Source organism: Apium graveolens, unplaced genomic scaffold (genome assembly GCF_009905375.1).
Source record: "Apium graveolens cultivar Ventura unplaced genomic scaffold, ASM990537v1 ctg7954, whole genome shotgun sequence".
Lineage (NCBI taxonomy): Eukaryota > Viridiplantae > Streptophyta > Magnoliopsida > Apiales > Apiaceae > Apium > Apium graveolens.
The window spans coordinates 43,450-59,886 of record NW_027420769.1 but is presented as its reverse complement, the minus strand read 5'-3'; the positions used below and the strand labels follow the sequence as shown (position 1 = coordinate 59,886).

The following is a 16,437-nucleotide window of genomic DNA, read 5'->3' as shown; positions in this document are numbered from 1 at the left end:
ATACTATTATCTATACTACGTGGTTGCCACATACTGAAAGAAAAGATTCAGTATTTAAACTTATATAATAACAGATGAACTTAACTCCAAAGGGTTCACAACTATAGGAAGATTTGTTGTCAACACCACCAACAAAAACAACTTCATACAGTTATTTTTTTTTAGCTAAGCATGCCATGCACCTAAATATTTTGGACCTGAGCTACATCAGTTTCGCAAAAAATATCGATTCAGAATATATTTTAATGATCTTCTAAAGTCTGTTTAATTTGGCTAAAACAAATTTATGATTAGCCATTTGTTTGGTCTAAGACAAACAGAATCCTGATTTCTGTGTAGTTCAAATATAATAAAATGTATTTCTAAGGAGGATATTCGGAAACTGTTATCATATTAGGGTAAACAATTTCAAGATTCTTGGAACAGTTCATTAAAATAATGATTTAGAACTTTACAAAGGAATCTAAATTATTTTTCAGAAAATCTTGTGGGATCTTAGAAAATAATATTCCAAAAACTTATTTTCCAAACTCAGGTTATTTTCCTGTAAACAAATGGAGCCAATAAATAAATAAATCAGTAATATATTTTTCTAAATCAAACAACTGATCGAAAATAAGAAAATACTATCATTTGACTATTTTCTAGAGGTAAGACATAATTGCACTTGGACATCAATCACAAATAAGCATTTTTAAGTGCACGAAAATAGTATAGCATGTCTCTGACCAAGTACTCCCAAGAGTTGAGGTTCCATCTGCAAAATATGCGGATATACGAGCTTTTGCAAGCTTTGTCTTTGCACAAAGCAATATTCCTAAGACAAAAAAAGGGGGAGGGGGAAGACAATTGCAGGATTACCATTTTTTATTTTACATAAAAAGATTAAAAATTAGTTAAATTCACCACAAGTAAAGATTTAGTATGAATATTATCCACAAATAAGTCACAATAGTCTAACAGCCTCCATAGGTTATGAGGCAAGAAATAAAAGAAATTCTTGCCGTCCTCCAACTATAAAGTAATGTATCCAAAATCCAAATACATGAATGCATTTCTTAAAAGCACAATGGTACCTTTTAACCATTATTATCTCCGGCCATATACTTCGGAAAATCATCAATATTATTTCATACTATTTATTTTATTAATTAAATACAAAATTTCAACTATAATCTTAATTGTGCTTAATTTGGTCAGATACAGATATGATACTGAGAACATACCTGATGTACCTCTTCCAAGACGATGAACAGGGACAGGGTTTGTCTGTTGACATGCAAATATAGAACTTTGTTTGATTGCGTGCCACTGTAATTGAGTCAAAACAGTCCGGTGCTGGAATAGTCCTCCCGGTAAAACTTGGAGACCGGATGGCTTGTCTAGTGCAATCTGCATACAATATATACACCTCAACATTAAACAAGAAACCATCAAATAAGTGAACCTGACATCTATATATCTTATGTTTACACACAAATCATCTCATTAGAGCCACATTTGTAAGATAGCTTGCAAAGGGTTTTTCTTTTCGTCATACTTGTGGACCCTAAAGTAAAATAGAAGATTACAATACAACTTCTTCTGGGAAACAGAAGGAGAACCAAAGAAAGGCCATAAAACAATAAATTCAGATAAATATCTGATAAGACTTAAATGCACCCTATTTAACTTCCTATTAATCTGCATACATAGACTTTAAACTTTAAAAAATATGCAACTATATATATTATACTCTGGACGATGAGACTGAAGTTTGTTATATACCAAATGATCATCTTCAAATAGAACTCCAAGCAAGTATGGTGCATCAGGTTCTCTCCAAGGAATTCGATGATATTGCAATTCTGAAGCAGCACTAGTATCAAGCTTATCAAAAAACAGTACAAAGATGTACTAACTACTAAATCAAACCAATATACCACAATACCTTAGAACTTTGATAGGGTCTGTAACAATCGTGCCATCAACGGTTATCTGCAAGGGAATTCGCACTTTGAAAAACACTAGTTTCTACAACCCCAGACAATCAAAAGACATTTATGTCAATTTGAAAACTAACCTGTCCATTCTCGATTCTCTGCAACCATCTGTCAGTCATTCATTAAAAAAGAGAAAAATTAGAGTTTGCACACTAACATTAACATGCACTCAGGAGTGGGCAAAGTGTAGGTCCATAAAGCTATTATTGGAAACAAATAAGCTGAAACTATGCAGATACAATTGTTTGAACGTAAACTGAAAAAAAACAAAAGAGACTTGCATGAAGCTGTGTTCATATTTCTTATTTCATGAAGTACTCTATATAGAATATGCAGATAAAGAAAATGGCTACAAACAAGGAACTACTAAAACAAACTACTCCTACATGATCTCTAAGTCTATCCTGCTTCTCCTGGAAACTCTCCGCACAATTACGACTAAATCAAACTAGCATGCAAGTTACTGAATAATGAAAACAAATAAATAAAAAAACAAGTTTTATATTAAAATAAATCCAACAATCTCTCCCTTAATTTGAAACTTGTTTCTCCAGCTCTTTGACACCCAACAACTTTCTCATTCTTTCAAACTTAACAGTACTGAGTGCCTTTGTTAGAATGTCTGCACACTGCAAATTTGAGCTCACGTGCCTGATAACAATCCCTACGCTCAACGCATTCACGGATGAAGTGATAGCGTATATCTATATGCTTGCTTCTTCCATGGAAGACCGGGTTCTTAGCTAGATCAATAGCAGACTTGTTATCGATATACAGAATGACTGGACCAACATTTTCTCCTGTTATTTTACTCAGCAAATTTCTCAGCCAGATGGCCTGACAAGTAGCAGCAGTGGCTGCCATGAATTTAGCCTCACATGAGGACAAAGCAACACATCTTTGCTTTTGTGACACCAAGGTGATCAAGCTATTATTCAGATAAAAAGCCACGCCCCCTGTACTTTCCTGTCGTCCGTTTGCCCAGCTAAGTCACTATCTGAATAGCCCACGAGCATATTGTTGCCGCTGTTTTTCGAATATACCAGACCAAAATCCAAGGTCCCCTTCACATACCTTAGTATACGTTTCACAGCATTTTTGTGCAGCACCGTCGGTTTCTCCATGAATCAACTTACCATTCCCACCGCATACGCTATGTCAGGACGTGTGTGAACAAGATAACGAAGCCCCCAAACCATGCTCTTGTACTCCGTTGAGTCTACCTGAATACCTCCTTCATCCTTAGTAATACGTTCCTTTGGGTCCATTGGAAATTTTGTAGGATTACACTCTCCCAGTCCTGTTCTTTCCAACACCTTTTTGGCATACCCTGTCTGCTTCAACTCAATATATCCTTCTCCTTGTTTTACCTCTATTCCCAAGTAGTAAGACAGTTTACCCAGGTTGTTCATTTCGAATTTGCTGTTCATTTGCTGTTTAAACTCATTGATAGCAGTAACACTCGTCCCTGTGATCAAAAGATCATCTACGTATACACCAACGACAAAAACTTCTCCCCCTTTGCATTTTGTATAACTGCATGCTCGTGTGGACACCTTGTGAAGCCCATACATTCGAGACTTTTGTTCAGTTTAGCGTACCAAGCACGCGGTGCCTGACGTAGACCATAAAGGGCTTTTATCAATTTATATACCAGATGCTCTTGCCCACTTTTAACAAACCCTTCTGGCTGTGTTACATAGACTTCGTATTTCACCATTCAAAAAAGCAGTCTTCACATCTAAATGATGTACCTGCCAGCCACACTTTGCTGCTAGTGCTAACAACAAGCGAACGGTTTCAAGTCTGGTAACTGGGGCAAAAATTTCATCGAAGTCTACCCCTTGTTCCTGCACATACCCCTTGGCCACGAGTCGTGCTTTATACTTTATAATTTCCCCATCCTCACCTCTCTTTATTTTGTAAATCCACTTGAGCCCTATCACTTTTCGATCAACCGGTAGCTCTGTCAGCTTCCAAGTATTATTTTGTTCGATCGAATCCATCTCTTGTTGCATTGCCTGCCTCCAGTTACGTTCTTTAGCAGCCTGACTATAATTTCTCGGCTCATCAATGCCCATGAGAAGTAATTCATCATCCAATTCGATTTCTTCTGTTTCATTGTATATGTCAACCATGGACTTGAACCTCCTTGGCTCACTGCTATTTTCTGCATCTTCATTTTTGGATCCATGTGTGAATATTTGTGACTGGGGCGTTGTTGCATCACCATCAGAGTCTGCATCCGTCTGATGTGCATCTGCTTCAACCATTTCATCCTGTGTAAAACCATCAACAACAGTGAAAGTGTGTTGATGTTCCATCAATTCAGTTTGCTGGCCTTGATTCCATGTCCACGTTTTTCCTCCTCAAAAACTACGTCTCTGCTCACCAGTATGTTGTTATTCTTGGGATCGTATAAGCGATATGCTTTGGTTCTAGGTTCATTACCTAAATGCACAATCACTTTACTTCTGTCATCCAATTTTTTTAAGTGATTCCCAGAAACTTTCATGTGAGCTAAACAACCAACACCCTTACATGCCCAATGCCTGGTTTTGTTCCCTTCCATGCCTCATATATATGGGGTTCGTTCATTCATTGAGCGAGTAGATAATCTGTTGAGTAGATAAACCGAGTGCCTTATAGCCTCTCCCCACAAAATTAATGGTAACCCCATTTGTTTCAACAGACTTCGTGCCATGGCGACAACAGTGCGGTTCCTGCGCTCCACTACTCCATTCTGTTGGGGGGAGTACGGAGCCGTGTAATGCCGTGTTATACCACTTTCCTCGCAGAACACTTTTAAAATCTTGAGAACAAAACTCTCCCCCACGGTCTGTTCTGAACACTTTTATTCTTTTGGTTGTTCCATTTTCCACATGTGCCTTGAATTTCTTAAATATAGCCAATGCCTCATCTTTACTCTTAAGCATATAAACCCACATCCAACGACTGAAATCATCAACAAGAAGTAAGAATATTTGTTACCTTTGGACGTGGTTGGGGATATAGGACCGCATAAATCACCATGCACCATTTCCAATCCCATTTTTGCATGATAGTTGGCCTTTGGTGGGAAAGACTTTCTTGCTTGTTTTGACATTAAGCACCCTGTGCACACGCCCTTCGGCGGAGAAAATTTTGGCATACCATATACCATTTGGTTTGAGTGCATTAGAGACAAGGCTGGAAAGTTTACATGACCCAGCCGAGAGTGCCACAACCACGACAATTCCTCAGCTTTCAGCTTCAAGCACACTGCCTTCTCTGTTTCAATGATCATTTTATACAACCTGTTTGGTGACCTCTTTACTTTCATGAGGAGTTTTCCTTGAACATCATGTACCCACAAAAACTCTCCACTCAGAACAACCCTATTTCCATCCTCAGACAGTTGCCCGAGACTAATTATATTACTACGAAGTAAAGGAATATAATATACCTCATGCAATGTACGTCTTTCTCCATTTTTGCACACGAAGCTAATAGAGCCTTTTCCTTTGATATCTACCGTTGATCCGTCACCAAACTTCACCTGTCCAGTTATATTTTCATCCAACTCCCTGAATTTTGAACGAAGTCCTGGTCATATGATTGCTCGCCCCATTATCCAAGTACCACAGATTTGATTCCACACGATCATCACCTTGACCCAATTTTGGGACCACCTTTTCTTCGTTCAACAACATCATATCGTCCCTCTTCCCGCTGTGTTCTGTCAGTAATAGTGCAGGTTCATCTTCATTGATCTGGGCCATGTTCACTTCCTGTTTTTGATCCCGTTCTCGTCGTGGTTTTTTTGCATTCAGCGGCATAGTGCCCATATGCACTACAGTTGTAACACCGTATTCTGCTCTTATCACGCCCCCAACGAGTGCTTTCCTTTCCTCGAAACCTCTGGTTTGAAGATCCCTCAGCTGCCCCTTTATTGCCATTTCTTTTAATCCATTCCTCTCTAGTTAGTAACAGTTTTCCTTCGGCATTTTCCCTCTTAGACCACTCTTCTTCTGTGAGTAGGAGTTGTCCATCACTTTCACCTGCTTGCCCTTTCACTCGCTCCTCATGAGCTTTTTACGATCCTATGGCCTCCTCTACAGACATCGTTTCCAGATCAGCAATTGTTCTATGGTGGAAACAATTTGCAGAAACTTTGATGGCACCGCACGGAGCAGCTTTTTAACCACATAACTCTCCTTGATTTCTTCCCCTAGTGCACGTATGTTTGTCACCATTCCGTTCAGTTTCAAATATAAGTCATCTAGTATTTCACCGTCTTTCATGCACAGCGACTCAAATTCACTCTTAACGTCTGAACCTTGGCTTTTTTCACACGCTCCGCACCTTGACACATAGTCTGAATGGCCTCTCAGGCTTCCTTTGCTGTTTCCTTATCAGCCAGAGACAACAAGACATCTTCAGGAATTCCCTGATATATTGTGGCCAGGGCGATCTTGTCTTGTCTGTCATCAACCACACCTCCTTTCTCTTTCTTCTCCACTGCATTCCACACCCCCTGTGCTTTCATGAACACCTTCATCTTAAGTGCCCAGGCTGTGTAGTTACTTCTTGCCAGCATTGGATAGTTTAAACCATCGCACCCTCTTTGAGCTTATTTGTCTCTGTTGTCATCTTTGGCATATACTTGGGCATACAATGAGACCTAAGCTCTGATACCAAATATTGGAAACAAATAAGCTGAAACTATGCAGATACAATTGTTTGAACGTAAACTGAAAAAAAAACAAAAGAGACTTGCGTGAAGCTGTGTTCATATTTCTTATTTCATGAAGTACACTATATAGAATATGCAGATAAAGAAAAATGGCTACAAACAAGGAACTACTAAAACAAACTACTCCTACATGATCTCTAAGTCTATCCTGCTTCTCCTGGAAACTCTCCGCACAGTTACGACTAAATCAAACTAGCATGCAAGTTACTGAATAATGAAAACAAATAAATAAAGAAACAAGTTTCATATTAAAATAAATCCAACAGCTATATACCCTAATGCATTAGTATTATTCAACATATTTCTGTAGTTGATAAAGTTTCAATCATAGGGGAGATAAGAGTTACGAATTGAACTCTATCGTAGCAGAAGGCAGGAGCACCTTTGCAACAGTTAACAGAACTAATTATAAATAAAGCAAACCAGACGCTTAAATTTCAAACAAAATTCGCAACATCTAGACAACTTATAAATTACGCGAGATACTACTAACTATAAAGCTACAACAATTCCAAAACTCATACAATATCAATATATGGAACAACAACTTTAATTGCAAAATCTGAAGCTTATAAACACTACTTTCTGTGGGTCAATTCGTAAGGGTTTCTCTATTGTTGTCACAATGTCACTAGTTCTGGTTTCGACTCTCGTTCACCCGAGAAAATAAACTCAATTGTAATTTTAAAAAAGAAGATAAGTATAGTGATAAAGTGGATTATCCTTGCAAAGGAGCTGAACTCTTGTACTTGGTGGAGTAAAAATGAATAAGTGTGAGACCTGTTTATATATGTAGTGAGTTAGAATAATGATTACACAAATTTATTTTGTGTAAGAGAAAATAGAAATAGTTACATAGATATAAAATACCAGAATCAGAGGGTCGGACGCGATCGGAATAGAAGAGGCCGTCGTTTAATTCCGGCCAGGGTTCTCCGATTGTCCGCATTTCACTGTTGTTCCGGAATAGAGGACCAAAATTCCGGCCGATACGGAAAAAAACTACAAAAAAAGCCCATCAAGAAAAAAGTCCAGCCCGGCGAGGGCCTTAATTATTTTTTCTCAGTGTGAAATTCGAAAAATCCCAGATAAAGTTTAGTTTAGACCTGGATAAAAGTTTAGCATTTTAAGAAGTCTAAATAAAAATCTGATTTTTATATAAAATATATAATATTTTAAATATTCTTTATTAAAATTATATTGAACTATTAGAAGTAAAATAAGTTATATTTGATTGATTTATCAATTTGTTATTGTAAATAATAATTGTTAATTTTAAGTAATAATTAAGAATATTTGAATGCAATATAAAAAATAATTGCAATAATGCCGAAGTGAAGTGCGTTCAGCTAAATTGGAAGAAGGAAGGAGAAAAGATGAAACGATGGACTGAAATTGCACATTAAATATCTTTTATTAAAATTATATTACACTATTAGATGTAAAATAAGTTATATTTGATTGATTTATCGATTTGATATTGTAAATAATAATCGTTAAATTTTAAGTAATAATTTAAAATATTTGAATGTAATATAAAAATAAAGGAAATTTGTGTAATATGTCCCAAATTTAGGGGTCACTTTATAAATATATCCCATTTTATTTCAAAACTATTTATATGTCCTATAGTTAAATTTTACCTCAAATATAACTCATATATGTATATTTAAGTTGTAAAAATAATAAATATGTGCTAAAAATTACTAGAATACCCTATAAATTAGGTTTTAATTGATCACTATAAATATAGTCACTAGCTGCGTCCAAGAGTATTATTTTTTTTTTCTTTTTGAACACTTTGGATTAACTACAAATGATAATTCCTTTGATGCAACTCGTTGAAGAACTCTATAGACTCCGGATGTCTAATGACATTCCAGAAGAAATGCTAGAATAATCTGAAGGATGTAAATACCCGGGTTCAGATGAGGATGACGGCGGTTGGAGCATACATCCCGGTAGTTGACGCAGAGCTGATGTTGGCAGGAGTGATGATGAGGGTGTGTGACCTCACGCGCAGTGACAGTGACTGAGGGACTAGTGACTATTTATGGATCTTGAAGAAGGCTGGGTGACTTGTCACCAATTTTGATAGGATAGCTGGTAGTAGATAGCGTTCCTAGCCCTTCAGGGTGCACGCCTTATGTAGTTGTATTTTCAGTATTCAGAATAAGTAATGATGCATTATAATCATGCCCATGTATGAACTCGATAGTCGTTTTGTCCCCAAAATATAATTGGGAGACCCTATGGTATATATCTAGCAGTTATTAAGAAATTAATTTTCATATTATTGCACTTGATAAAAACATGCTAGATAATAAATGACATGCTTACATATGAATAAATTAATCCAATGGTAAAATTATTGCAACTATATTGATACATTTTCATTATCAGAACAATGTCACTTCGTAGAAGAGGACCAGGGCATAGCCCGCATCAATCTGTTAACCAACAACAGAATGAACCTGACCCTGTAGTAAATGAGGAAAGTGAAGAAGACCTAGACTATACTGAATATGATGAGGAAGAATATGTAGAAGAAGAGGCTGAGGATACCCATCAGGGAGGGAACCCCATGAATGATTTTATGGAACTTTTAAGAGCAAACCTGAACCAACAGCCCATTCCGCCACAGCCGCATGCTGCCCAACAGACTGCAGCCACTGCCTTCAGGGCATTCAAATCCCTCAAACCTCCAGAGTTTCTAGGTTCTGCCGACCTCGTTGAAGCACGGGCCTGGCTCAAGGAAATAGAAAAGTCCTTCGAGATACTAAGTGTGGAAGAACGATACATGACCATTTTGCTTCTTACATGCTGAAAGGAGAAGCTAATTACTGGTGGGAGTCCAAACGAAACTTCGAGACTGATGTTGTGATTCCATGGGATAGATTTACCCGACTGTTCTTAGACAAGTATTTCCCTAGGTTTATGGAAACTCATATGGAGATTAAGTTTCTAGAGTTGAAACAGGATAAGATTATTGTGGCATAGTATGAGGCCAAGTTCACCGAGCTGTCAAGATTCGTGCCTGAGTTTCCTGAATACCGAAGAGAAGAAAGCGTGAAGGTTTCAGCTTGGTCTAAAACAGTGGATCCAGAACCGAGTGGCAGTACTAGAGCTGACAGATTATGCCACCTTAGTGCAGAAAGCCTCGATTATTGAAGCTGGCAGTGAACAAAGTTTGAAGGAAAAGGAAAATAGAAAGAGGAAGATAGGAAGCCAAGGAGGAGGAACCGGGAACAGGATCCTTCCAAGCAGGTTCGTCAGGGGAGTGGTGTCCCAACCTGTGCACGACCCCGGATTCAGAAAGGCCCCAAGTGAGAGTGTTGGCCAGGGCGACGGACAATCTAGGGCAACATTTCATAGCCAACCCCGCGCCCCAATACCGGAGTATCAAACCTGTAAGAGGCGACACCTTAGAGTGTGCAGCCAGGCGAGAGCCCCTTTGAAATGCTATAAGTGTGGTCAAATCGGATACCTTTCTAACAACTACAACCAACCCAGCGTGACATATTTCCAATATGGGAAAGTAGGACACATGAGGAAGGATTGCCTGACATTGAAGCCCCCAGCCTCAGGGATGAGCAGAGCTGTATCCAACCGACCCCCAGCTACTAGGACCTTTAACATGACCGTTCAGGATGCTGTCCGAAACACGGACGTGATAGCAGGTACCCTTCTGTTAAATTCCGAACATGCAAATGTCCTATTTGATTCTGGAGCAACTAAGTCATTTATATCTCAAGATTTTGCTAAAAAATTAAACTTAACGCCATACCCTTACGTGAGGTATTACAAGTGGAAATAACAAACAAAGAAATAATTCATGTGAATCAAGTACACCCCAAATGTGAGTTGAAATTAGAAGGGAAGGTCTTTGAGGTTGACCTAATCCCATTTGTGTTAGGAGAATTTGATGTAATCTTAGGAATGGATTGGTTATCCAGTAATGGAGCGCAAATAAATTATGAGCGGAAGAGGGTGAAGATAAGAGTGCAAAATGGAAAAGAAGTAGTGTTTAGAGGTCAACGACAAACCCAGAAATTTTTGACCATACTACAGGCAAAAAGATTGTTAAGAAAGGTAACGAGGCCTATTTGGCTTATGTGATGGATACTAAGAAGGAAGTTCCTAACATACAGGACATACCCATAGTGAATGAATTCGAGGATGTGTTTCCAGAGAACTTACCAGGATTTCCACTCGACAGAGAAATAGAATTTGCCATAGAATTAGCACTAGGGACAAAACCAGTGTCCACGGCCCCTTATAGGCTAGCCCCGGTTGAGATGAAGGAATTAACTTCTTAACTGCAAGAATTATCAGATAATGGAATGATAAGACCCAGTGTGTCGCCATGGGGAGCGCCAGTACTGTTTGTAAAGAAAAAGGGCGACCGTATGTTAGGTCACACAACACTGTAGAAGGGGTTGAATACAGTGTAGAATACAATCAAATCGATTTCGAACACAAGTAACAGTAAACAAATATATTCAATATAATAAACTCTATTACAATGGAACTGTTCTCTCTTAGTGATGAACAAATATCACGAGAGCTGCTAGGTTACAATGTATGATCTTCTCGATAATGATAACACATATAGTGTAAACCTATGTCTGTGTTTATATGGTACACAGTTACAAGATAACTTCTAACTGATATGGAATATTATTCTGTCTCCCAAATATATCAGTCAGATATCTTATACAATTCTTTCAGTCCTCTAACTCTTTCCATGCATATCTTCTTTTTGTATTAGTCTTGATCTTCTTTCCTGTAAATCAGCTTCCTTCCTTAACTGTTAGTCCTACCGTACTTAAGTTCTGATATTCATCTTCTGATATTTATCTTCTGATAATCTAAGTTCTGATATCCTTAAGTTCTGACTTCCAGTAAATACTGATTCCAGTAAGTACTGATATTTCCTGTTTGTTAAGATCTGAAAAACTAAACATGAAATATATTAGACATGACATCTCAAAATATCTAACAATCTCCCCCAACTTATAAATTGTACAAAATATACAAGTTAATAGATTTGATGATGTCAAAAACATTTAAGTTCAAATGCAATAAGAGTTTAATAAGACTATTAACTACAACTTACAGTCCTTATAGCTTTACCAACTTCACTGGAACAATTTGAATCCATAATGATTCTTAACAAAATCTCTTACTAGCTTATCTTCTGCTTTCCTAAAAAATTCAACTAACTGTGCTTAACCTGCATCAGTTCTTTCATCTTTACTATCACCAATTTGACAATGGCTGTTCTGAGAGCTGAATTGATGTTCTTTCAAGTCCATCACCAAGTCTGATAACTCTAGGATGTGAAGAGTTTTCATTATAACATAAAGCATTTTCCTTTCAGAATAAACTTCTACCTTAGCAGAATTCTTCAGCATAGGAATTTCTCTTCCATCACCTTCAGTAATCATTGGTACATACTGAGAAGTCTTTGTTCCAGATATTCTGAATAGATCTCTTATAGCCTTCAAAATGTATTCTGACCATCTTCTTGTAACATCAGATTTTACTTCCAGAAGATAGTGAATATGTTGAAGTTCTCTGACAGACTTCTTTAGCACATCAGTATCAACTAGTCTGTAAGTTAATCCATCATAGAGAAATAAAATCAATTTCTCCTTTAGATTATCCTTATCATGAGCATCTATCACGATTGAGCAGACAACACTTGTCAAGGGTGCTTTTGTTTGATTTGTTCATATGGTTTGTCTATCAACATGAAAGGATCTGTTAGAGTAACTTCTACTCCTGCTTGTATCTTCTCTTCATCAGAACCTAATCCAGCTTTTTCTCTAGGTTGCTTGGATCTCAATCCAAATTTTGCAAGTTGATTCATCAAGAGATTGGATTTTGGTTCAACTGGAGTAGCTTTCTTCCATAACAACTTCTTCTTATCAGCAATTGTCATCTTTTCCAAATTAACTTGATCAGAATTTGTTATTTCTTCTGTAGCTTGCTGGTTCTTCATTCTGAACAACTTGAGCAGTGTCAGAGGTTATTTTAGATTCTTCAATTATCTTTCTTCTCTTCAGAATTTGAACAGTTTCATCTTCTATCAAATTATCATCATGCATTGTAGTTTGATAGACTGGAATGGAAGACCTTATCTTTTTCTTAATCTTTAAAGGTTCACTAACCTTTTCTTTTCCTTTTTGACTTAGGATCAATCTCAGTTTGTGATCTAGTATTGGACTTTGAAGTCTTAGAATTTGACTTTTCCCTGACCACAATGCCTTTTTCCTTAGGCCTTGGAGGTTTCTTTGTATCAGACGCTTTAGACTTAAGATTTGTCTCTCTCAGCTGCAAATCTAGCTTCTTCCTCCTTGAGAGTTTCCAAATCCAATTCTGGATTTTGTTTCAGAAATAATCTTCTAGCTATCTCCTCATCAAGTGTCTGGGATTTTAGGATTTTTGTAATAAACAGTAGTCTGCTTCCCCTTTAGCTTCAGAGTTTGTAAAAACTTCTGAGAGTCTTTAGATCCTGACTGAATCAGAATATCAGAACTTGACATCAGACTTTGTTTATCAGAACTTGACTTCAGACTTTTAGCATTCACAGCATCAGAACTTGACTTGTTCTGTGTAGAAGATTTTCCTTGAACTTTTCCTTGACCTTTACTCTTATCAGAGTTCCCTGGTCATCACCTTTATCATCCTTTTTCTTCAGTATTTCAGTAGGTTAGCATTTGGACTTAACTACCTTCTCCCCCTTTTGGCATCATCAGAAAGTAAGAGAGAAAGAAGAAGTTCAACTGAAGATTGGATTTCTTCCAATTGAGCTTTCTGGAAACTTGGTTAGCCAGGACCTCATCAATTTGGGCATGTTGCTTCTCTTGAATCTTCTCAATGGCTGCAATTTCTCAAGAGTAGGTTTGATATAATCTATTCTTGTCAAGCTGAAGCTGTAGATCTAGCTTATCAGCATGTTCCTTTAGTGTATCAACCTTCTCATGAGTAGAAGAATGTAGACCTTGAAGATGTTTGGTAGATAGAACAGTGATCTTGAGTGTGTCTTCAAATCAGCATTTGTGAGCAACTCATCAGCTTTAGCAATATGCTCTGTCAGAATGTTAGAACTTGGAATAAAATCAGTGTCATTCCACTTCTTGGTCCACTCCACACCTCTGTGAGTATCCTCCCAAGGAATAGGTGCTTCCTTTTCAACAAATTTCTTCACCAATTCTTCCTTTCCCAGAATGGGAACTGGAGTCTCAACAGAAACATTGTCTTCAGAACTTGAGGAAGACTCATTATGTTCTGAAAGCACAACAGTATGTGAAGCAACTGGAGATTCAGGAACAGCTTCATTTAAATTCTGAACATCAGAATTATCTCCAGAGCTGGTGTGGTTGATGTAGATGGTATCTCAGCATTTAAAATTGCAAAATGAGTTGGAGATTGCTGAGCTTCTGTAGATGGAGCTTCCAGATAAAGAACATTTGGTATATTCAAATTGTGAATATCTATCTCAGAGTTTTTAGTTTGTTCTTTAGCATCATCTGTAGCTTTAATAGGAGAGACATGAGGGGTTATAACTATATCAGTAGCAGTGTCTTTGGCTTGAGCTGGATGGGCTTCAATGATAATTGGTTCTTGTGAGATCAGAGATTGCCTGATTCCCTTCCTCAGCTTCAGTTGAATCCTAAGATATAGCTTGGCCTTGTACCTTTCTGCCCTCATTTTCTTTAGTCTCCTTGAGAGTGAAGGAGTTTGCTTTAGCACCTTCAGAACTTACAGATTGCTTTTTCAAAGTATCAGAACTTTGAGCTGCAGTTTCTTTTCTGAGAGGTAACATTCTCAGCTCCAACTATCACAGGTTCTGATGCATGAATCCGTGCTTCAACTATTTCTCCAAATCATCACAATTTATTATGACCATAATTTTAATCAAACATTCATCAAAGGATAAAGTTCAAATAGATGAAGTAAAGATTAACAAATTATAATTAGAAACATGCACGTCACATAATATGAGAGAAACAGAGACTAAATCTTGCAATTAAGGGAAATTTCATTAATATATCAAACGAGTACATATCATGAAATTTATAGATTACATGCAAAAATTACAAGATAGTCCTAGTCTAAGAATCTTAACATCAACAACCTTAGTCCTAGTCTAAGAAAACCTATCGACTAGTTCCTCCTGCTGTTGGCAAAGAGCCCTGTAAGACGGATGATCCGTTCTTGCTGAAGGAGAGCCTCTCTCCTTTCTTCTTCCAATTGATCAAGATGAAGCTGGTAGTCCATCGAAAGAACAAAAGGTTTGTGTGAACCTTTATGGAACAGAGTTCCAGAGCTCTTTAGAATGGCGGTGACATGCCACTCCTGTTGCCAGTCATCATAACTTAACTCTATATTAAAAGTTTCATAGTTCATGAACAAATTGAAAAGAACCATTTTGTTTATGAAGAAGAAAAATGATGAGAATTAAAAGAGAGAGTGAGTTTGTGAGAAAATAGAAGATGATTTGGCTGAGATGAATTGTCGATTTAAATAGCCAATGGAATACCAAGGGACGCGAGGACTGTTTAACGATTAAGAGTAAAACATAATGATGCCTCATCTCCCTAGACCAATGTGTAATAATAACAGTCAGTAAAAAGTAAAAGCAGGAGTTAATGGGCATAAGAAATAAACAATAATTACTGCGCACATGCAGTTTTTCAAGACAAACACGTTTACCACTAACCCATAATGATTATGACTGTTTTTATCTTACCCACATATATTCTGATTTAAATATGACTGTTTCAGTTTTTACCACAAATAAGTCAAGTAAAGAATAATGCCACGTAAGCATCAAAGATTCCATCAGGATTTAATATCAGAACTTAAACTTATATCAGATTTTAATAGTCATCAGAATATGGCTTCTGAACTCAAAAAGTGAATATCTTTTTTCTGTGATTCTTCATACAAATACTGACTTGTTTTCTCCAGAGTTTAATCATCAGAACTTCCATCAGAACTTGTCCTTAGAATTTATGCAAGTGACACTTAACTGTTTTTTCAAAAACAACTTAATCACCACAGTAATTTTCATCATTCATATGGAGTGAAAGTGTGTGCATTCAGCAGAATATCAGATAAAGATTAAAGTCTGATAAACTTCAGTACATCTTAGAAATAAGGCATAACTAAGAAAAGTGCTTAAAATCTGTCAACAATCATGAAGTCTACTATAGAACAAATTTATGCAAGAGTCCACCTCAACTATTTTTGCTCATTTTATGCATCTTTTGAAATTCCTTTTTACAGTGACTTCTCAGTGTAAGTGAGTCACGATTGCTTATCAGAATTTATGCTGTTGTCATAGTATTTCTCCAGTAATCAGAGAATGTGAAAAGTCACCAAGAAAATTTATTTGCTTTTCTAATGCATATTACTTAATACCAGCAATGCACTTGGGTCTTCCCTCCCACATATTTACTCTAGATCTCAAGGAGTACCTGACTTTTATTTTCTTTCTTTTCTTTTCTTTTGATAAGTGAGGCTTATCAACATTTAGTTCATCCTTAAGATTATTGACATCAGAATTTGACATATAAGAAGCAAGAATCTAGTTTTTGACTTAGTAATAAGATACACAAAGTAAACTTGACTAAGCTCAAAATCAGAATTTGCTTCTGTTATGAGTTTCCACATAAATAACTAATTCAAACATGGGATTTCTAGTAT

General features: G+C 37.0%; 1 protein-coding gene across 1 annotated transcript; it reads right to left on the bottom strand.

Annotated features, from left to right (window-relative positions):
• Positions 1-575: 575 nt before the first annotated feature.
• On the bottom strand, positions 576-7,666 carry LOC141704541 (RNA pseudouridine synthase 5-like). Its single transcript, XM_074507772.1, has 7 exons — positions 7,588-7,666; positions 7,441-7,497; positions 2,063-2,091; positions 1,931-1,977; positions 1,768-1,858; positions 1,227-1,392; positions 576-817 (listed from the first exon to the last, which is right to left on the bottom strand). The coding sequence occupies exons 1-7, from the start codon at positions 7,664-7,666 to the stop codon at positions 675-677; spliced, it is 612 nt and encodes a 203-aa protein (XP_074363873.1). The 3' UTR covers positions 576-674.
• Between the last annotated feature and the right edge of the window lie 8,771 nt (positions 7,667-16,437).

Excerpts from the sequence above, each read along its gene's own strand:
- LOC141704541 (XM_074507772.1), bottom strand. The coding sequence starts at position 7,666 with ATGCGGACAATCGGAGAACCCTGGCCGGAATTAAACGACGGCCTCTTC. Across the intron at positions 2,092-7,440 it reads GAGTTCAGCTCCTTTGCAAG|GATGGTTGCAGAGAATCGAG; the intron begins GATAATCCACTT and ends GAATGACTGACA. Across the intron at positions 1,393-1,767 it reads TATTTGAAGATGATCATTTG|ATTGCACTAGACAAGCCATC; the intron begins GTATATAACAAA and ends TATTGTATGCAG.